Raw genomic sequence first — 23,276 nt, forward strand, 5'->3', positions numbered from 1 at the left:
ATCAGGGCTCTCTTACACACAGACATATTGTAGAAACATCATCATCACTTTAAAATTTTTTATTTTTGAGGAAGAGAGTGCGCGAGTGAGTGTGAGCAGGGGAGGGGCAGAGAGCAAGGGAGACACAGAATCCGAAGCAGGCTCCAGGCTCTGAGCTGTCAGCACAGAGCCCGACACAGGGCTCCAACTTGTGAACTGTGAGATCATGGCCCAAGCCAAAGTTGGACGCTTAACCAAATGAGTCACCCAGATGCCCCACCACTTTAAAGTTTTAACATTGTCATTCTCTCCTTCTTGGTCATGCCATTGACTATTCCTGGTATTTTAGCCATTGAGAAGAAAAAATGTCTTAAGCTGTGGCTAAATATACTTCCTCTCAATAAAAAAGGTTTTACAGCTAAGTGAAAAAGGGATAAAAGAAAACCATAATTATAGGACAGTTTGGTATTGAATAAAGGAAATAAAATAATCAATAAATGGAAAAAAAAGCCAATGAACTCAGACACCATTTACAAAATTCACCTGGGATTTATTACATAGCATGCTTAAGGAAGGCATGCAGACATAGTAATTTTGGTGGGTAATTTGCTTTCTCATTGACTTATTTAATGATCTCTATGTTATCTATTGCTGCATTAATTACCGTAAAAACTTTGGGGCTCTAGACAAGCATTTATTATCTGAGTTTGCTAGAGTCGGTAATATGGGAGTAGCTTGGCTGCATGCTTCTGGTCAGGGTCTCATAAAGTTAGAGTGAAACTGTTGGTCAGGGCTGCAGGCATTTCAAGACTCACCTAGGGCCAAAGGATAAGTTCCCTTATGTGATTGTTGGTGCCTTCAGTTCCTCATGGGTTGTCTACTAGCAGCTTTCCTTAGTTCCTTGCCATGTGGGCCTCTCCATAGCGCACCTTATAACATGGTGGCTGCCTCCCCTGCCCTGGAGCAAGAGAGGGAAGGCGAGAGAGGGAGAAAATAAATAAGACAGAAACCACAGTACCATTTGGTGAATGAGTCTTCAGAGTTGCATATTATAACTGCTGCTTTGTTCTGTTGGTTAGAAGGGAGTCACTCAATTCAAATTCACACTCAGGGCGAGGGGTGGTTAGGTTCTCCTCTTAGAAGAGCGTAAGAGAATTTGTGGATTTATTTTTAAAACCACATTTCCTTAATAAGTCCTCATCTGCGAGAAATGTGTGTGCATACACATGTGTGTACCTTTGTTTTTCCTGGTATTCCATCTGAGAATTTTGAATTTTATTTTTCACATGACTTTGTTCCAGGAGAAATAAAGTTTTCTCATTTTACCGGTCTGAAGGAAGAAGGAACAACAATAGAAAAGTGGTACATGGACTTTTGTTATGTATTCTAGTAGTCTCTGAATCTAAGGAAATGTAAAAGTTTGAAAATTGTTGAAAGCAGTATAAAGATTTTGAATTTTTCATTCTTGGTTTTAGTTTCATTGGTGAGGAATCTGTGGCAGCTGGGGAAAAAAGTGTCTTAACTGACAGCCCTACATGGATCATTGACCCTATTGATGGAACAACTAATTTTGTCCATAGGTATGTTTTTAAAATGTTAATACTGTAATTACTGTTTGTATACTAACTGAATGGACCTTTAGAATATTCTGTTCACAGACCTCGATGCTTTAGAGAATTGTATAATTTGTAGAGTGAAATGTATTATGCAGAATTTTCATCAGATATGGAAGAGGTGACAAAATATTCATGTCATGGACTTGTGCAGTGAAGTGCCCTGTTCACCATTCTTTTTCTCACTATTGGAGCCATCTAAAATGTAAGCAAGTAACATTGCTGTTTTGAGATTAAGGAGCTAGTGGGATCAGTATGGGGGGTGGGGGTCATATAAAATGTTGTCTATATAGAGTGGGTTCAATCCAGGAGAGAAAACTATTGAGCATGGGTTGCATGATCAACAGCCTTGGGTTTGAATCCAGATGCCTTTTTTTTAAGTTTATTTATTTTGAGAGAGTGTGTGCATGTATACGCATGAGCAGGGGGAGGGGCAGAGAGAGAGGAAGGAGAGAATCTCAAGCTGACGGCATGGAGCCCAATGCAGAGCTCCATCCCACAAACTGTGAGATCATGACCTGTGCTGAAATCAAGAGTTGGATGCTTAACCGACTAAGCCACCCAGGTGCCTCCATATGCTGTTTTATAGGCTTTGTGACCTTGGGCAAGCTATTTAATCTTCCTAAGTTTCAGTTGCTGTTGTTGTTGTTGTTGTTGTTTAATGTATAAAATGGGCATATTAATGGTACCTGCCTCATAGAACTGTTTGTTCTTGAGATTCAGTGAGTAGTACTTTGAACTTAGTGTAGTGCCTGGCACAAAGTAAGTCTGCATCTCTGTATAGTAGCACTGAAAGAGAGCCCGAGGGTATTGCCAATGACCGTTAAAATGGGTAGTCTAGTTTGGTGGACTTACATAGATGTTATATTTGAAGTTGCCATGTAGGTATACATATGTTTACTAATTCAGAATTGTTAAAGTCTGTAAAGCTAAGATTTCAAATCTGTATGTGGAGTGTTAACATGGAAAGATGTTGTGATATAACCTATAGAAGACTATAATACAGCGGGTATATGCTATGATCCCATTTTTGTTACAATGAAAACTCAAATATTTCTTAAACTTTTTATTTTCAATAGTTGAACACATTTTTTCATATTTTCTTCATCTTGATTCTGGAGTAGAAATTACAACCTATGTGTTCAAAACCCTCATGCAGCCACAGCAATAACTGTGGTTAACAGTTTACTTTTCAGATGTGAAGCTCCAAATTTGGTGTTAAAGACAAGAAACAGTTTATTCTGTACAATTTAATACCTATGTTTATAGGTCCTCTGTGGGAGAAATGACCAAAAAAGACTTTTTTTAACCGTGGTCAATTAAAATTTTTTTGAATTTGTTTTTATTTTTGGAAAAAATATTTTATATAGTTACTATGTTCATGACATATGACATTCCAGAGATCTAAAATGGCAGGCAGTGCAAGGTGTCCTTCCCACTTCTGACCCCAGTTTCTCAGGACCAGTTTCTGGAGGTGGCCACTGTTGCCACATTCTTGGGAATTCTTTCAGAGATGTTTCATGCCTATAGAAACATCCTGTATGTATGTATGTGTATGTATGTATACACCTCTCCCCTCACTATTTACACAAAGATGACATACTACTCACACTGTTATGGGGGAGGAGGGATGAGACTATATGAAAAAGTATGTAGTCAATTATGTTATGAAAGAACATGTTTATTGAAAGTAATACTTATCTTGATAAATATGTATATGTGTGTGTTTTTTTTTTTAAGGTTTCCTTTTGTAGCTGTTTCAATTGGCTTTACTGTAAATAAAAAGGTATGCTGTTTAAATGTATGATTGGTAAAATGCCTTGCTCTCATTTTCTGAGAAAGAGTAAATGTGTCTTTGTAATAAATTTAGGTTTGTCTCTACATTCAATTTACATAGCTGCATTATTTCAAAATACACTACAGAACTCTTAAAGTTGGCATGATACCTTTTCCAGTAGGAATAAAAATTTAATGTCTTCTGAGAAGCAAGAATTGAAAAAAACCTCGCAAGTAACTGAAATGCAATTCAGTATTTAATCACCATGATCTATTGTGATAGAGTCAGATGTGAGAGGTGTTGTGATCTAAATGCTTAACAGAAGTGGTAGGATTGGAGCTAGGAATGCCTTACTAGGCGTCAGTGAAGGGAGACTTTGAAAGACCAGAAAGCGGCAGTGGCCAAAGCATGGTTGAAAATGCCGAGTGTGTTCAGGAACTCAATTACTTGCTACATCTAAAACCCAGTAGAGTATAATCTCTAGCTATTACGTTTCCTTGTTTGGCTATTTGGTCAAACAGTGATGTGTACTACCATCTTCTTCAAGGAGCTGGTGATAAATTTGACCAGCATGTATACAAGAGAGTCAAGAAATCTGTGAAAATAAAAACGCATCTTAGGCACAAGGTGTGTTAATTAGTGAGAACATCCAAAAGAAGCTAAAGGAGCCTTGAGCATATAATCAGCCCTGGGCTGTGTGCTGTCCCTGCCACTGAACTAGCTCACACTTCGTGCAAAAGTTAGATGTGTAAACAGATAAATATGTGCTGGGACTATGAAAAAAGGCTGTGAGAACATGAAGAGCGTATATCCAGTTATGCCTAGAGCGGTTTGGGGGGAGGCCTTCGTAACAGAAGGGGTCTTAGAAGTCAGTCATGTGAGTTTGGTCTTAGCAACTTAGGAGTTTGCCAGATAAGAAAAGGGGGAAAGCATTTGAATCGGAACAGCTTGGAGAAGAGTATGATGTGTGTGGGGAACAAGATGCTCATCGTGAGTGAAACTCTGAAAGTGGCAGGAACAGAATTGATGAGGTGAGTTAGTTGTGATTTTGTTGTGAGGCACTGTGGCCTGTCTGTGCCAGAACATTTGGGTTTTGTTTTAAGGCAGTAGGAAACCAATAGAGGTTTTAAAGTACAGAGTGACAGGTAATTCCAGCAATGTAGAGATCATACCAGAGGGGTGCAAAGGGTGATTCTGAACTAAGATGGGGCAGTGAGGATGGCTGAGGAAATGCCAAAATCAAGAAGTACTTTCAAGATAAAATTTGCAGAGGGAGACACATGGGGAAGGAATGAGGTGTGATCAGGTAATGAGTGATTTTTGACCTCGGGCTGAGGCTGCTGCAAGACTAACTCAAACCTGGCTTCCTACCTCTGATAATGGGGTTATAAGTGGCATAGGCCAAAGTTAAAAGTGGTAGTTGAATTTATAGACTGGAAAGAACGAACTTAGAAGAATATAGAGAGCTACAAGGGAAATGGAAGAAATGGAAGAATGAGCAAATCCTGAGCCACATGACTTTTAAGGGTTGGACACAGAACAAGGTCCTTAAAAAAACTGACCCCAAGATAGATTAGTGAGTGAAGTAGGACTGAGAGTACTGCCAGAAACCTGGAGGTGCTGGATTAAGTAATGAAGAAGTGTGGATAATTGTCAGCAGGCTGCAGTTCTTCAGGGAAGGCATTTGGTCAATAGGAGTTCATGGGTAATTTCTTTGCAAGAAGTTTGAGGAGAGTGCATGATTAGGGCAGAAGCCAAATTATACTTTTTCTTACTAGAAGAACAGGAGAAGCAAAGTATAGACTGCCCTTTAGCGGTGAAGAGAAAGGGAGAAGGTAACATTTTGAAAGTTGTGCAAGGGAGGTAGAAATTGAGTGTGAAAGTACACCAGCATGGAAATCTGAGAGAAGAAGAATCAGTTGATGAAAGAGTTTTTCAGAGAAGCTTGAGAGAGGGTAGGAATCATAATACGGAAGGAAGTACTCACCTTAGAAAGTAGGAAATACTTGTCTTTATCTGAGGCAGGAGGGCAGGAGGTCAAGGCGGGTGCTCTTAAATTGAGAAATAGATGGGACAAGAGTCAAGGATTCAAGTCTGATGACCTCTTTCCTCTGTTTAAGCTGGAAATTAGCATTAAGTATCCCACAGTAGTTATTTGAACACATTCTTAGCATACCTGATTTTTTTTTTTTTTTTTTGGTCACTCCCTTAGAAAAAGTACTCATTTGATGTTGAAAAACACTCAGGTTTAGTAAAGGAAACTTTTTTCCTTCTGCAGATGGAATTTGGAGTTGTATACAGTTGCCTGGAGGATAAGATGTATACCGGCAGGAAAGGAAAGGGAGCCTTTTGTAATGGTCAAAAACTACAGGTTTCAAAACAAGAAGGTAGGTTTATCCTCTGATTTTTGGTGTGATTGATATTACATACATGTGTTTTGAATTTTTTGAGTTAACATGTAGAGTTCACTCAGTTGTTAACAGATTCATAAATTGTGTATACTTTCCTATTCTTAATTTCCACTGCAGTTTTGAATGTGGTGGTAGAAGCAAGGATCTCAAGTATAGTCCAGAAACACCCCTTCAGCCCCAGCAGCTTGCTAAGTGCTGGGATAGGAAGATAAATAAGAAGGGCTCCCCGCCGCCATGGAGTTCACAGCTCATTGTTTCAGCCACTGCATCTCAAATTCTTTGTCAAATTCCTCTGATCTGATGCCACTAGGGCCAGTTGTCAGACCATAAATGTGGGAGAATAAAAGTCTGTTACAGTTGGGAATCATTAAAAATGACATGACACATACACATTTTTCATGACCTTGATGATTGGCGTTTTGTCTTTTCTGTGACGGCTCATTGAGGTGGGAGTGTCCCCTTTTTTCCATAAACCGTGTCCAGCACTTCCCAGCGTGCACCTGTGGTTCTTTCAGGTGCAGCAAGAACTTAGACGCTTCAGAATCCCCCTCCACCTGCGTAATCTTTCTCCTCAGACACTCAATTTGAGAGCAGATTTTTAGTTCATTTAGTTCACTTTTAGTTCAGTTTAGTTTATTGAACTCGAAGACCCCAAAGATTGGAAGATGCGTCCTGATTTTTTAAGATGTTAACGTGAAAAAAGTGCATCTTAGAATCAAAGTAATATAGTTTTTAATTAGCTTATGTGGTATTAGAGGAAACAACAGTAAACACATTCGGAACAAGCTGGTAAGCGTCCGTCTCCACTGGTGGGAGGAGATGACGCGTAGGGTACACGAGGGAGCCTGTTAGCCAAGAGGGTTGCGTGTGTCATGAGCTTCAGTCATGTTGTTTCAAAGAGGGCACAGAAAGCGTTGGATAAGCTGTCAAGTTAGTAAATGGAGGTCAGCCACCACTTAACTTTCATTTTATTTCAAATCTATATTTAAATTTCCCCAAGTTTTACTTTTTAAATATTTAAGGTATTTGCTTGTTTCCCACGAAAGATACCATGCATGCAAGCAAATTGGTTATATTCTACACTTTTGGGTGATGATCTAAGAAGCAGATTCTTTTGATGATTATAAAACAACTACTTTGAGGATAATAAATTTATCAGAATTTTAAATACTTCAAGGCTTAGAAATTTGATACAACCAGGAAGAGGGATAAAAATGTCCTATTGTTCTAAATTATAAGTATCACATTTTTTATCAGAATTCTTATTAAACTCTAGTGATTATTTAAAACATTCTCTTTCAGATATTACCAAATCACTCTTGGTGACAGAGTTTGGCTCTTCTAGAACACCAGAGACTGTAAGAATTATTCTTTCTAATCTGGAAAGGCTTTTGTGTGTTCCCATTCATGGGTAAGCTCTTTTCATTTATTCCCTGAAGTTCCAGAGAATTTAACATCTTAAAGAATGAATTTTCCTTAAACTTTTTTTTTTTAACATTTATTCATTTTTGGGAGAGAGAGAAAGCATGCGTGCGTGCGAGCAAGTGGGGGTGGGGCAGAGAGAGGGAGACACAGAATCCGAAGCAGGCTCCAGGCTCTGAGCTGTCAGCACAGAGCCCGACTTGGGGCTCAAACTCATGAACTGTGAGATCATGACCTGAGCCAAAGTCAGGCGCTTAACCTACTGAGCCACCCAGGCACTTCGAATTTTCTTTTAGAAGTTAAATTTTTTTATTAACAGGCTTGGGGTCAGTACCATAATTCTAATTTTGTAATGTAACTAAAAAACCTTTTTATTTGAGAACAATTTCATATGTGACAAAATTTGCTGAAATAATTAAAAAAAAATCCCTTTACTCAGATTCACCTGTTGTTAACATTTTACCCTATTTGCTTTATTTTTTCATTCCCTGTGTGTGTGTGTGCGCGCGTGCGCATGCATACATGCAGTTTTTTCCCCCAAACTAATTTAGGGTCAATTACTTACATCATGACTCTTTATCCCTAAATACTTCAGTTTATTTCTTGAGATTGATGAGAGATATTTTCTTCTATGATCACAGTACAATTATTGACTTTATAAATTTATTTTTTATCTGATGTACCATCTGTATTTAATTTTGTCACTTGATATGATGTCCTTTGTGCCTTTTTTTTTTTTTTTTTTTAACGAATATAAGATTCAGTCTGGGGTCAGGCATTACATTTAGTTATTATGTCTGGTTAGCCACCTTTAATCTGGAGTGTTTCCGCAACCTAAGAAATTACCCACTTCCTCTCAGTTTTCAAATTATTTTCATGAATGGATACAAGGTAGACTCTTATAATTTATTTCTGGTTTCTCTGTATCGATGGTTGTCTTCCCTTGTCACTTCTTATTTTTTATATTTGTGCTTTGTTTTTGTAAATCTTGATTAAAGTACTTATGTGGCTTGTCTTTTTTTTTTTTTTAATGTTTATTTTTGAGAGAGAGAGAGAGCAATTGCAAGTGTGTAAGCGAGGGAGGGGCAGGGAGAGAGGGAGACACAGAATCCGAAGTAGGCTCCAGGCTCTGAGCTGTCAGCATAGAGCCTGATGCGGGGCTCAAACCCACGAACAGCGAGATCATGACCTGAGCCAAAGTCAGACGCTTAACCAATTGAGCCACCCAGGCACCCCTCTTTTTGTTTTTGTTTTTGTTTTGTTTTTTTTTTTGTTTTATCAAAGAACCAGGATTATGATTTATTAATCTGATCTATAGTTTTTCTCCTCTCTGCCTTATTATTTTCATCCTTGTGCCTTTCTTGGTTCCTTTTTAAGTAGAGAGTTTGCTTTTATTCTTTTACTTTTATTAATATAAATATCTAGGCTATGAATTTCTGTCTTACCTCTGTGTTAAATGGTTCCGTAGATTCTGATATGTCGGGTTTTCATTCTAATTATTTTCATAAAATCAGTAATTTGTTTGTATTTCCTCTTTCACTTAAGAGTTCTATTCTTAAATTTCTACAAAGAAAGTTTCTTTAAATTTCATTTTTTAATTTTAGTAGTTTTGTTACATTGTAACAAATCTATGGAACTTACTAATGTTTTCTTTGTGCATTCTATAATTAATGCTTGTTACAGTTCCATATGCACTGAGTTAAAGCATATGCTCCATTATCAGGGTATAATGTTTGATATATAGCCTAAAGATTGACCTTATTACGTTTATTTTTCTACTTCACCTGTCTCATACTGAGTGATATGTTAAATTCTTCTGTTATTAGTGTGTTTCTCAGTATTTCTCCTTGGAACTCATAAAGTCTTTTTTTTTTTTAATGTTTATTGATTTATTTTGAGAGAACACAAGCAGAGGAGGGTGAGAGAGAGAGAGAGAGAATAGAGAGAATGGAGGGAGAGAAGCAGGCTCCACACTCAGGGGGAGTCCGATGCAGGGCTCTGTCTCACGACCATGAGATGACCTGAGCTGAAATCAGGAGTTGGACATGTAACCCACTGACCACCCAGGCACTCCTACAACTCTTAGAGCTTTTATCTTATATAAGGTGGAAGCTGTATTATTTGATGCCTATACATAACTTACACCTTATTGTATCATTTTAACTTTACTTACAGTATCCTTTGTTTTGTTTCATCCTTTTGGACTTAGTCTACTTTGACATCAAAAATGAAAACTCTGCCTCCTAACTATTATTGCCATTTGCTTGGTACATGTTGGTCCACTTTTATTTGTAGCCCTTTTGAATCATTGTTTCAAGTGTGTCTCTTGAATACAGCCTGGAATGGAGTTTTGTTTTATAATGAATTTAATTTTTTTTCTTTTAACAAAACGGGCCTGTTCATTTTTTAATATGACAGTTTAGTCTCAATTCTACCCTTTAGTCTTAGTTTTTTGTTGGACTTAACAAAAGGACTGCTACAGGCATCTTATAAAGTTTTCCCGGTCATCTTAAGATTGTATGAAGCTCATCCTTTATGGGTTCCTTGGGAAGGGCACATGTGCATAAAGTTCCATGAGTTCTGGCATGTTCCAAACTCTTCTTCTGTGGCTTTGAAACTTGAACAGCTTGGCTGGATGTAATATCCTTAAGAAACAAAGTATGGACTGAATTTCTTGAAAATGCTGTTTTACTGTTGCCTTGCTTTGTATGTCGCTTTTGAGAAATCTGATGCCATTCTAATTTTTTTGGCCTTTTAATTCATGTTTTACTTGGAGGCTCTTTTTGTTTTGTTTTGCTTTTTTGTTTTTTAATCTTTCTAATTGTACAATGATCTTGGAATTGCTCATTCTGGCAGTTTTCTCCTTTAACATGTACACTCATGTCTTTTTTTATTCAGGAAAATCTTTGAATTATAGTTTTAAAAATTTTTTATGTTTATTTATTATTGAGAGAAAGAGAGACACAGAGCGTGAGCAGGGGAGGGTTAGAGAGAGGGGGGAGACACAGAATCCGAAGTAGGCTCCAGGCCCTGAGCTGTCAGCACAGAGCCTGTCGCGGGGCTCGAACTCACAAACTGTGAGATCATGCCCTGAGCCGAAGTCGGTCGCCCAACAGACTGAGCCAGGCACCCCTGAATTATAGTTTTAAATACTAATTCAGTTCTCATTTTCATTTTCTGTTCTGTTTTCATTTCTTCAGGACACTAGTATTAATGTTCAACCTGCTTTGTGTCATCTTTTTCAACCACTTTCTCTCTGACCCTTTTCACTTCTTTCCTGTATTGCTTTTCCTCATTGCCCTTCATTATATTGGCATCTGTTCTCCTAAGGGTACCTTGTAATCTACTTTTCATTCATGATACAATTTTGTCTCCCCCCTCCCCCATCTTCTTTTCTGAGGTTTATGCATCTTTTATTTCTTCCTTTTCCCACCCCATTTCTACAGCAGTTTTTTTGAATTTCTGATTTAACTCCCTCCCCCACCCCCATATTTACAAACATTTGTTTGAGGGTTTTAATTCAGGTTGGATTGATTTCATTTTCAGTTTTTTTCAGTCTCATTGTGGACTTTTTGGGGGAGACTTTATCAGCCAAAAAAAAAAACAAAAACAAAAACCAAACACTTTCATTAGCAAATGTCTGATATTTTATAGTAGTTCTGTATGGATGTGGTCTCCTTTTTTCTATTTCTGTTCATTTTGTGATCAGGGTTCCTGATTTCAGAACTTTTTATTCCCAGTTCTGCCCTTCTGTGCAGTTTGTTTTATGATAATCTATTAAGTTGTGGTGGGGTTGGGGGTTGGCCTATGTTTCACTTTTATTTCTGTAGGATCCTTAATTTTTCACTAATTCTTTTCCTTCACTTCTTAGTCTAAAAGGGGTGGCACTTTTCTTAAAATTTTTCTTGAGCTATAATTGACATATAACATTTCTTTCTTTTCTTTTCTTTTTTTTTTTTTGAGAGAGAGAGAGAGAGAGAGAGAGACAGAGCACGAGTTGGGGAGGGGCGGAGAGAGAGGGAGACACAGAATCAGAAGCAGGCCCCAGGCTCTGAGCTGTCAGCACAGAGCCAGACGGAGGGCTGGAACCCATGAACCAGGACATCATGACCTGAGCCGAGAAAGTCAGATGCTAAACTGACTGAACCACTCAGGCACCCCAGACATATAACATTATTTTAATTTCAGGTATACAGTATAATGATTTCATATTTGGATATATTGTGAAATGATCACCACCACAATAAGTCTAGTGAATATCTATCATCACATAATAGAGTTTTTTTCTTCTTGTAGTGAGAACTTTTAAGATCTACTTTCTTAGCAACTTTGAAATATGGGATACAGAATTATTTTTTTTACATTTAATAACTTGTTTTATTATTTTATTTTTTTAAATTTACATCCAAATTAGTTAGCATATAGTGCAACAATGATTTCAGGAGTAGATTCCTTAATGCACCTTACCCAGTTAGCCCATCCCCCCTCCCACAACCCCTCCAGCAACCCTCAGTTTGTTTTCTGCATTTAAGAGTCTCTCATGTTTTGTTCCCCTCCCTCTTTTTATATTATTTTTGTTTCCCTTCCCTTATGTTCATCTGTTTTGTTTCTTAAAGTCCTCATATGAGTGAAGTCATATGATTTTTGTCTTTCTCTGACTAATTTTGCTTATTATGATACCCTCCAGCTCCATCCATGTAGTTGCAAATGGCAAGATTTCATTCTTTTTGATTGCCGAGTGATCTTCCATTGTATATATATACACCATTTCTTTATCCATTCATCCATCGATGGACATTTGGGCTCTTTCCATACTTTGGCTATTGTTGATAGTGCTGCTATAAACATGGGGGTGCATGTGTGTCTTCAAAACAGCACACCTGTATCCCTTGGATAAATGCCTAGTAGTGCAATTAATTGCTGGGTCATAGGGTAGTTCTACTTTTAATTTTTTAAGGAACCTCCATACTGTTTTCCAGAGTGGCTGCACCAGCTTGCATTCCCACCAGCAATGCAAAAGAGATCCTCTTTCTCCTCATCCTCACCAACATCTGTTGTTGCCTGAGTTGTTAATATTAGCCATTCTGACAGGTGTGAGGTGGTATCTCATTGTGGTTTTGATTTGTATTTCCTTGTTGATGAGTGATGTTGAGCATTTTTTCATGCGTCGGTTGGCCATCTGGATGTCTTCTTTGGAGAAGTGTCTATTCATGTCCCCTGAACATTTCTTCACTGGATTATTTGTTTTTTGGGTGTTGAGTTTGATAAGTTCTTTATAGATTTTGGATACTAACCCTTTATCTGATATGTCATTTGCAAATATCTTCTCCCATTCTGTTGGTTGCCCTTTAGTTTTGCTGTTTGTTTCCTTCGCTGTGCAGAAGCTTTTTATCTTGATGAGGTCCCAGTAGTTCATTTTTGCTTTTGTTTCCCTTGCCTCCGGAGATGTGTTAAGAAGTTGCTGTAGCCAAGATCAAAGAGGTTTTTGCCTGCTTTCCTTGAGGATTTTGATGGCTTCCTGTCTTACATTGAGGTCTTTCCTTCATTTTGAGTTTATTTTTGTGTATGGTGTAAGAAAGTGGTCCAGGTTTAGCCTTCTGCACGTCACTGTCCAGTTTCCCAGCACCACTTGCTGAAGAGACTGTCTTTATTCCATTGGATATTCTTTCCTGCTTTGTCAAAGATTAGTTGGCCACATGTTTGTGGGTCCATTTCTGGGTTCTCTATTCTGTTCTGTTGATCTGAGTGTCTGTTCTTGTGCCAGTACCATACTGTCTTGATGATTACAGCTGTGTAGTATAGCTTGAAATCTGGGATTGTGATGCCTCCTGCTTTGGTTTTCTTTTTCAAGATTGCTTTGGCTATTCAGGGTCTTTTCTGGTTCCATACAAATTTTAGGATTATTTGTTCTAGCTCTGTGAAGAATGCTCGTGTTATTTTGATAGGGATTGCTTTGAATATGTAGATTGCTTTGGGTAGTGTTGACATGTTAACAATATTTGTTCTTGCTATCCAGAAGCATGGAATCTTTTTCCATTTTTTTGTGTCTTCTTCAATTCTTTCATAAGCTTTCTATAGTTTTCAGTGTATAGATTTTTCACCTCTTTGGTTAGATTTATTCCTAGGTATTTTATGGTTTTTGGTGCAACAGTAAATGGGATCAATTCCTTGATTTCTCTTTCTGTCGCTTCATTGTTGGTGTATAGGATTGCAACCATTTTTTGTGCGTTGATTTTATATCCTGCAACTTTGCTGAATTCATGAATCAGTTCTAGCAGGTTTTTTTGTTTGTTTGTTTGTTTGTTTTTTGTGGAATCTTTTGGGTTTTCCATATAGAGTATCATGTTGTCTGTGAAGAGTGAAAGTTTGACCTCCTCCTGGCTGATTTGGATGCTTTTTATTTCTTTGTGTTGTCTGGTTGCAGAGGCTAAGACTTGTAATACTATGTTGAATAACAGTGGAGAGAGTGGACATCCCTGTCTTGTTCCTGACCTTAGGGGGAAAGCTCTGTTTTTCCCCATTGAGGATGATATTAGCATTGGGTCGTTCATATGTGGCTTTTATGATCTTGAGGTATGCTCCTTCTATCCCTACCTCTTGAGGGTTTTTATCAAGAAAGGATGCTGTATTTTGTCAAATGCTTTCTCTGCATCTATTGAGAGGATTCTATGGTTCTTGTCCTTTCTTTTATTGATGTGATGGATCACATTGATTGTTTTGTGGATATTGAACCAGCCCTGCATCCCAGGTATAAATCCCGCTGAGTTGTGGTGAATAATGTTTTTAATGTATTGTTGGATCCAGTTGGCTAATAATATCTTGTTGAGGGTTTTTGCATCCATGTTCGTCAGGGAAATTGGTCTATAGTTCTCCTTTTTAGTGGGGTTTCTGGTTTTGGAATCAAGGTAATGCTGGCTTCATAGAAAGAGTTTGGAAGTTTTCCTTCCATTTCTATTTTTTTTGGAACACCTTCAAGAGAATAGGTGTTAACTCTTCCTTAAATGTTCGGTAGAATTTCCCTGAAAGCCATCTGGCCCTGGACTCTTGTTTTTTGGCAGATTTTTGATTGCTAATTTGATTTCCTTACTGGTTATGGGTCTGTTCAAATTTTCTATTTCTTCCTGTTTCAGTTTTGGTAGTGTATTTATGTTTCCAGGAATTTGTCCATTTCTTCCAGATTGCCCATTTTATTGGCATATAATTGCTCATAATATTCTCTTATTATTTTTATTTCTGCTGTGTTGGCTGTGCTGTCTCCTCTTTCATTCTTGATTTTATTTGGGTCCTTTCCTTTTTCTTGATCAAACTGGCTAGTGGTTTATCAATTTTGTTAATTCTTTCAGAGAACCAGCATTTGGTTTCATTGATCTGGTGGTTTTTTTTTTTTTTTTTTTTTTTTTTTTTTGGTTTTGATAGCATTAATTTCTGCTCTAATCTTTATTATTTCCTGTCTTCTGCTGTTTTTGGGTTTTATTTGCTGTTCTTTTTCCAGCTCCTTAAGGCATAAGGTTATGTTGTATATCTGTGATCTTTCTTCCTTCTTTAGGGAGACCTAGATTGCTATATACTTTCCTCTTATGATCCCCTTTGCTGCGTCCCAGAGGTTTTGGGTTGTGGTGTTTATCATTTTCATTGGCTTCCATATACTTTTTAATTTCCTCTTTAACTTCTTGGTTGGCCCATTCATTCTTTAGTAGGATGTTCTTGAGTCTCCAAGTATTTGTTATCTTTCCAAATTTTTTCTTGTGGTTGATTTTGAGTTTCATAGCATTGTGGTCCGAAAATATGCACGGTATGATCTCAATCTTTTTGTACTTACTTAGGGCTGATTTGTGTCCCTATATGTGGTCTATTTTGGAGAACGTTCCATGTGCACTGGAGAAGACTGTATATTCTGCTGCTTTATGATGAACTGTTCTGAATATATCTGTTAAGTCCATCTGGTCCAGTGTGTCATTCAAAGCCATTGTTTCCTTGTTGATTTTTTGATTAGATGATCTGTCCATTGTGAGTGGGGTGTTGGAGTCTCCTACTATTATGGTATTACTATTGATGAGTCTCTTTATGTTTGTGATTGATTTATATATTTGGGTGCTCTCACATTTGGCACATAAATGTTTACAATTGTTAGGTCTTCTTGGTGGATAGACCCCTTGATTATGATATAATGCCCTTCTGCATCTCTTGATACAGTCTTTAAAGTCTAGATTGTCTAATATAAGTATGGCTACTCCGACTTCCTTGTGTTGAGAATTAGCATGATAGCTGGTTCTCCATCCCCTTATTTTCAATCTGAAGGTGTCTTTAGGTCTAAAGTGAGTCTCTTATAAACAGCATATAGATGGATCTTGTTTTCTTATCCATTCTGTTACCCTGTGTCTTTTGATTGGAGCATTGAGTCCATTGACGTTTAGAGTGAGTACTGAAAGATATGAATTTATTGCCATTATGATGCTTGTAGAGTTGGAGTTTCTGGTGGTGGTCTCTGGTCCTTTATAATCTTTGTTGCTTTTGGTATTTATTTATATATATATATTTTCATCTTTTCTCCCTTCAGAGAGTCCTCCTTAAAATTTCTTGCAGGGCTGGTTTAGTGGTCACAAACTCCTTTAATTTTTGTTTGGGAAACTTTTTATCTCTCCTTCTATTTTGAATGACAGTCTTGCTGGATAAAGAATTCTTGGCTGCATATTTTTCTGTTTCAGCACATTGAATATGGGATACAGATTTATTAACTATAGTTACCATGTAATATATTATATCCCCATGAATTATTTTATAACTGGAAATTTATACCGTTGGACCCCCTTTATCCATCTTGTTCATCCTCAACCCCTGGCACCCACCAATCTGTTTTCTGTATCTAAGCTTGGTTGTTGTTTTGTTTTGTTTTGTTTTGTTTTAATGTTTATTTTAGAAGGAGAGAGAGCACGCGCACGCAAGCACAGGGGAGGGGCAGAGAGAGGAAGACACAGAATCTGAAGCTGGCTCTAGGCTCTGAGCTTTCAGCACAGAGCCTGATGCCGGGTTTGAACTCAAGAACTGCAAGATCATGCCCTGAGCCGAAGCCAGATGCTTAACCAACTGAGCTACCCAAATGCTCCATATTTTGTTTTGTTTTTACATTGCACATATACGTGGAATAACCAGTCTTATTGGACTCTCCCCAAGAAGTACAGCTTCCTTGAAGCTGTGCGGTTAGGTTCTACTTTTTTTCTAGTGCCTTCTCTGTAAAGAGAAGTCTTTATATACATAATCTTGCAGGACTATGAATTACCAAATTCTTACCTGTTTTCAGAATTTTTGTATTTGTTGTCTCACTTTTTCTTTCTTAGGGTAGTTAGCTTCCCTGGGGCTGCCAGGTTAGGGTCTGCATATTTTCCAGCTCCTTCCATAGTAGGGCTATGAATTACCAAATCCTTATATGTGTTCAACATATTTGTATTTGTTGTCTCACTTCCTGTTTAAGGTAGTTTTGTCTGTGTTCCTTCTGGGTCCTCTGTTCCCTTCTTGCGACAGTCTTTTCTGCCTCCTCTCCCCAACTTAGCATCTACAAGCTTTCGATGCTCTGTTAGGATTTTTTTGTTTGTTTGTTTGTTTTTCCCTTTACTTCAGGTAGTTTGAAATTTTGTGTTTTCTGGATCCTAGAACTGCTGAAGGAATTGGTCCTGTGGGTTTTATTTGTCCTTGTTAATTTTTATTTGCTTTTTGTGGAAAGATAATATGGGGTTTTAAAATCAGAATGCCAGGAGCACCTGAGTGGCTCAGTTAGTTGAGAGTCTGACTTCAGCTCGGGTCATGATTCCACAGTTTGTGGGTTTGAACCTCACAGCAGGCTCGTTGCTGTCAGTGCGGAGTCCATTTTGGATCCTCTGTTCCCTGCCCCCCCCCCCCCCCCCGTCTCTGCCCCTCCCCTGCTCATGCTCTCTCTGTCAAAAATAAATAATAAACATTAAGAAATAGAAATCAGAATGCCACTATTATTCCCCAAACCTGAGTACTTCTTTAATGGAAGTTTTGTAAATGAAGAAATTCAAAGCAAATATTACAGTTATATACATTTGTCCTTAAAAAAGAAGCTAGAGTTTTGAGATTCCTAAATTTAATGTAGTTAATGTCTATGTTAAGTACCATTTCTCTGACCTTTATTGTAGTTGTTATCATGAAAAAAAAGACTTAATAATAACCACAGATTTTTGTATTTTATTTCACTATCAATTGTTTGTACCTTTTTCCTTCTGAAAATATCCTTAAGTTGTAAGACTGAGAACTGACCAAAGAACATCTGAAAATGCAGACTTATTTGTAGGTGAGTTGACTAAGGTTCAGAGAGATGTGAGGTAAGGTAGATGTGGTATAAGGTAGATGGAGATGTGACTAGAACCCTGACTTCCAGACCATTTCTCTTTCTTCAACATTAGACATTTCTTTTTAGGAGTCAAGACATTCCATGTATAGTTTGGCCATTGTACAAAGTATAATTCTAGGCTGTAAATCTGTGATCTATATAGTAATAAAATAGAAGAGAGGAGTTTGTCAAGAAGGCATAGGACCAGGGCGCTTGGGTGGCTCAGTCGGTTAAGCGTCCAACTTCGGCTCAGGTCATGATCTCACAGTCCATGAGTTCGAGCCCCATGTCGGGCTCTGTGCTGATAGCTCAGAGCCTGGAGCCTGTTTCAGATTCTGTGTCTCCCTTGCTCTCTGACCCTTTCCCATTCATGCTCTGTCTCTTTCTGTCTCAAAAATAAATGTTAAAAAATAAAAAGAAAGAAAAAAAGAAGGTATAGGACCTAGGGGTGCCTGGCTGGCTCAGTCTGTAGAGCATGTGATTCTCGATCTTGGGGTTGCGAGTTCAAACCCCATGTTGGGCATGGAGCCTACTTAGAAAAAAAGCTATGAAACCTCCCAGAATGATGTCCTTGAGGGAAGAGGATTTTAAAAAAGCTTGCAGCTATGATGTGCTGTTTTAAAGCAAGGACTTTAACTGTGAGAAAATAAAATGGTTATGTTATTCATAAAGGAGCTGCAAGCACTCTACAACTTTAACCTTTTATGTTTCCATTGAAGTCAAAAGTAAACAGTGTGACCTTTTAGTTTTGGATTTTCTTAAAATTATAAAGAAATAATGCCAGGAAAATATTACCAAGGAGAAATGCTAATTTATTGATTTTTTTTTTCTGTGATCTTTTGCATTTTGCTGATTCTTGAGTTTTTCAATGTGAATTCAGAAGGGTTACACACACACACACACACACACACACACACGCGCGCGCGCGCCCGAAACTAAAGGGAGTCATAATTTGAATGCATGCCTTAAACAAGTAGGAACAGTCTAATAGGTTCCTAATTAGGAAATGACATTTATGAGGCAAAGTTAAATCATTATGGGTCTGTTTCCTTTAATTTTGGGAGACTTACTTAGGTGAAATGCACTGTTTGTTTACTGCTGTGTTTTCTGGAATCATGGTTTAGGGAATAATTTCATCTTAAATATAGTCTATGAGGTCCTTTTATATGCTGGGCACTTCCCAGGTGCTTTACATCAGTTTATTATGACTATTAAAACAGTGGTTCAAAATAAGTTGGTATCCCCATTTTGATGACAAGAAGAGTAAAACATGAAAAGGAAACTTTTTCAAGATTATAGTTTTAAGCAGTGGCACAAACTCAAATCTCTAAGAAGAACGATCTTCAGTATCACAATTCTATAGAAGCATCAGACTAAGATAGGATTCAGAACACATTTGTACAATGTAGACCATAGCCTTAATTATTTGGTAATTGAATACTCTCTGGTAATATTTGTCTGTAAAAGAATGTTCTTTCTGACTATAAGACTCCTTGCCTGAGAGCAATAAAGGAGTTTATTAGAAATGGACAGAAGCATTACCAGTATGTATCGCTATCGTTCCTCCAGCCTACAATTCTATCTGAATAGAATACCAAGGGGTTATTCATGAAAGATCTTGGTATTTGCTTTCTAGGACATGAGCTATGGACCATCACATGTACCGTGGGACAAGGGAGAAAATATGCCATTCTTCATATAAACTAACAAAAGCCACTAAAGTTAATTTGGTTTTATGTATTTGGAAAGCAAACATTTGTTACTAGTTCTTTCTTAAATTTGATATACAGTAAGACAAAGGCAGTAAAACCTTTGACATCAAATTTTAATCATTTTTAAATTGCTTTGGCACAAAGGATGTACTGAGGTACAGTGTTATTTTTTTCATATTTTAGATACAAAATAAATACATTAGTCATCAATTCCTGTTTCTTTTTAAAATTTTTGTGTTTTTTTAATTGAAGTATAAACGTATGGTAATAGATTAGCTTCAGGTATACAACATGATTCATCAGTTCTGTATCTTAGTGCTCACCATGGTAAGTGTAGTCACCATTTGTCACCAAACAACAATATACAAAATTATTGATTTTGTTCCCTATGCTGTACTTTTCATTTCCGTGAGTTATTTCATAACTGTAAACCTGTCTTCTTAATCCCTTTTATCTAATTCAGCCATCCCTCCACCCACCTCCCCTCTGGCAACCATTATTTTATTCTCTATATCTAAGAATCTATTTTTGTTCATTTGTTTTGTTTTTTAGATTCCACATATATTGAAATCATATGGTATTTGTCTTTCTCTAGCTTATTTTGCTTTGTGTAATACCTTCTAGGTCCATGCATATTATCACAAATGTCAAGTCTCATTCTTTTTTATGGCTGAGTAATATTCCATTATGTCTGTCTATTCTATTTCTCATCTTCTTTATCCATTCATCTGTTGAAAGACCCTTGGGTTGCATCCGTATCTTGGCTATTGTAAATAATGCTGCAGTAAACATAAAGGTACATACATCTTTTTGAATTAGTGTTTTCATTTTCTTTAGGTAGTGCATCCAGTAGTGCAATTGCTGGGTTGTATGCTATTTCTATTTTAATTTTTTTGAGGACCTCCCATACTGTTTCCCACAGTAGCTGTGCCAATTTAAATGCACGAGAGTTCCTTTTATGTGAATGCTGCAGCTAGGACTCCTAGTAGCATGTTCAAGAAAAGTGGTCTTGTTCCTGTGCTCAGAAGGAAAGCTTTCTCAGGAGTGCCTGGATGGCTTAGTCAGTTAAGCATCCAAATTTGGCTCAGGTTAGGATCTCACGGCTCATGGATTCAAGCCCTGTGTCGGGCTCTGTGCTGACAGCTCGGATCCTGGAGCCTGCTTTAGATTCTATGTCTCCCTCTCCCTCTCTGCCCCTCCTCTGCTCATGCTCTGTCTTCCTCTCTCTCTCAAAAATAAACATTAAATTTTTTAAGAAGAAAAGCAGGGCATCAGTATTTCACCACAGTATGATGTTATCTGTGGGCTTTTCATATATGGCCTTTATTATGTTGAGGTATGTTCCCTGTAAACCGATTTCGCTGAGGATTTTTAACATGAACAGATGTTGAAAATTGTCACATGCTTTTTCTGCATCTGTTAGGATGATCATGTGATTTTTATCTTTCATTTTGTGGATGTGCTGTATCACATTGATTGATTTGCAAATATTAAACCATCTTTGCATCCTTGGAATGAATCCCACTTGGTCATAGTGAATGATCATTTTAATGTATTGTTGAATGTGGTTTGCTAATATATTGAGGATTTTTGCATGTTCATCAGAGATAATCGCCTATAGTGTTCTTCTTTTATAATGTCTTTGTCTAGTTTTGGTATCAGAGTAATGCTGGCCTCATAGAATGAATTTGGGAGCTTTCCTCCTTCTGTCCTTTAGAATACTTTGAGAAGAATATGTATTGTGTGTGTGTGTGTGTGTGTGTGTGTGTGTGTGTGTGTGTATTTTCTTTTAGTATTGACTCTTTAAATATTTGGTACAATTCACCTGTGACTGCATCTGGTTCTAAACTTTTGTTTGTTGGGAGTTTGATTACTGATTCAATTTCGTTGCTAGTTACTGGTGTGTTCAAATTTTCTATTTCTTCCTCATTTAGGTATGGAAGTTTATAGGTTTCTAAGAATTTATTCATCTAGGTTGCCCAGTTTGTTGGCATATGATTTTTCATAATATTCTTATAATCCTTTGTATTTCTGTGCTATAAGTTGTTTATCCACCTTCATTTCTGATTGAGTCCTTTGTTTTTGTTGATGAATCTGGCTAAAGGTTTATCGGTTTTGCCTTTGTGGAGAACCAGTTTGGTGTCATTGAACTTTTCCATGTTTATTTTTAGTCTCTGTTTTATTTCTGCTCTAGTCTTAATATTTCCTTCTATTAGCTTTGGGCCATATTTCTTTGTCTAGATTTCTTAATTTAAGGGTTTGTAAGGTGTTTGAGATTTTTGTTTCTTGAGTTAGACCATATTGCTATAAATTTCCCTCTTAAAATTCATTTTTGCTGCATCCCAAAGATTTTGTACAGTTGTATTTCTCATTTATCTCCATGTATTTTTACTTCCTCTTTGATTTCTTGGTTGACCTATTGATTGTTTAGTAGCATATTGTTTAGTCTTTGTGTATTTGTATTCTTTGCAGGTTTTTTCTTGTAATTGATTTCTAGTTTCATACTGTTGTAGCCAGAAAAGATGCTTGATAGTATTTCAATCTTGAATTTATAGACATTTGTCTTATGGTCTAACATGTCCTGGAGAATGTTCTATGTGCACTTGAAAACAACGTGTATTCTGTTTTCAGATGAAATGTTTCGTATATATGTTAGGTCCACTGGTCCAATGTGCCATTCAAGATACTGTTTCCCATTAACTTTCTGTCTGGATGGCATATACATTGATGTAAGTGTTGTGTTAAAGGCCCCTACTGTTATTGTATTATTGTCAATTTCTCCGTTTAGGTCTGTTAGTAATTGCTTTATATATTTGGATGTTCCAATGATGGGTGCATAGATATTTACAATTATTAACCCTGTTTTAAAATTTTTCCCTTTATCATTATATAATGCCCTTCTTTGTCTTTTGTTACAGTCTTTGTTTTAAAGTCTGTTTTGTGGGATATAAATATTGCTGCTCAGGCTTTTTTTCCACTTCTGTTTGCATGGAACCTTTTTTTCCATTCTTTAAGTGGTCTAAAGTGAGCCTCTTACAGGTGGCAAATGGATAGGTCTTTTTTTTTTTTTTTTTAATCTGTTCATTTACCCTGTATCTTTTGATTGTAACATTTAGTCCTTTTATATTAAAAGTAACTATCCATAGGTATGTACTTCTTGCCATTTTTTTGTGCCTTATTTTCTGGTTCTTCTCTATTCCTTTCTTCTCTTGCTCTCTCTTGTGGTTTGATGGCCTTTAGTATTATGCTTGGATTCCTTCCTCTTTTTTTGTGTTTTCCTATTTATTATAGGTTTTTGATTTGTGGTTGCCATTAGGTTCCTATATAAAATCTTATGGGTGTGGCAGTTTATATAAAGTTGATGATTGCTTAAGTTTAAACATATTCTAAAAGCACTAAATATTTACTTCCCCACCCTTGTTTTATGAATGTCATATATATATATGTCATATATATGTCATATATATATATATGTCATATATATATGTCATATATATGTCATATATATATGTCATATATATATATATATGAATTTTTTTTTAAAGTTTATTCATTCATTTTGAGAGAGAGAGCAAGAGCATGAGCAGGGGAGGGGCAGAGAGAGAGAGAGAATCTTAAGCAGGCCCTACACTCTCAGTGTAGAGCCCAGTGTGGGGCTCGAACTCCTGAACCGTGAGGTCATGGCCTGAGCTGAAATCAAGTCAGACACTTAACTGACTGAGCCACCCACGCACCCTACGAATGTCATATTTTATATCCTTTTATTTATGTGTATCCCTTGACTCATTTTGTATATTTTACTACTTTCATGTTTTTTTTTTTTTACCTCCATACTGGTTTTATAAGTGATTTACCTGCCTTTATTATATGTTTGCATTTATCTGTGAAATTTTTTCTTTCATAATTTTCTTATTATTATGGCCTTTTCTTTCCACTCAGGATTCCCTTCAACATTTTGTGTAAGTCAAGTTTGGTGGTGATAAACTCCTTTAACTTCTGTTTGTCTAGGAAACT

At 37.0% G+C, this 23,276-nt stretch overlaps 1 protein-coding gene across 3 annotated transcripts in view; it reads left to right on the top strand.

The window, feature by feature from the left end:
• IMPA1 (inositol monophosphatase 1) overlaps positions 1–23,276 on the top strand; it is a 35,054-nt gene that overhangs the window by 5,449 nt on the left and 6,329 nt on the right. For all 3 annotated transcript variants that reach the window (XM_049633612.1, XM_049633613.1, XM_049633611.1), the window contains 4 exons: positions 1,455–1,559; positions 3,333–3,378; positions 5,648–5,756; positions 7,083–7,191. In XM_049633612.1, the coding sequence (XP_049489569.1) occupies positions 1,455–1,559; positions 3,333–3,378; positions 5,648–5,756; positions 7,083–7,191 (369 nt within the window). The remainder of the gene's footprint in view (positions 1–1,454; positions 1,560–3,332; positions 3,379–5,647; positions 5,757–7,082; positions 7,192–23,276) is intronic.

The sequence above is a fragment of the Panthera uncia genome, chromosome F2 (genome assembly GCF_023721935.1).
Source record: "Panthera uncia isolate 11264 chromosome F2, Puncia_PCG_1.0, whole genome shotgun sequence".
NCBI classification, from domain to species: domain Eukaryota; kingdom Metazoa; phylum Chordata; class Mammalia; order Carnivora; family Felidae; genus Panthera; species Panthera uncia.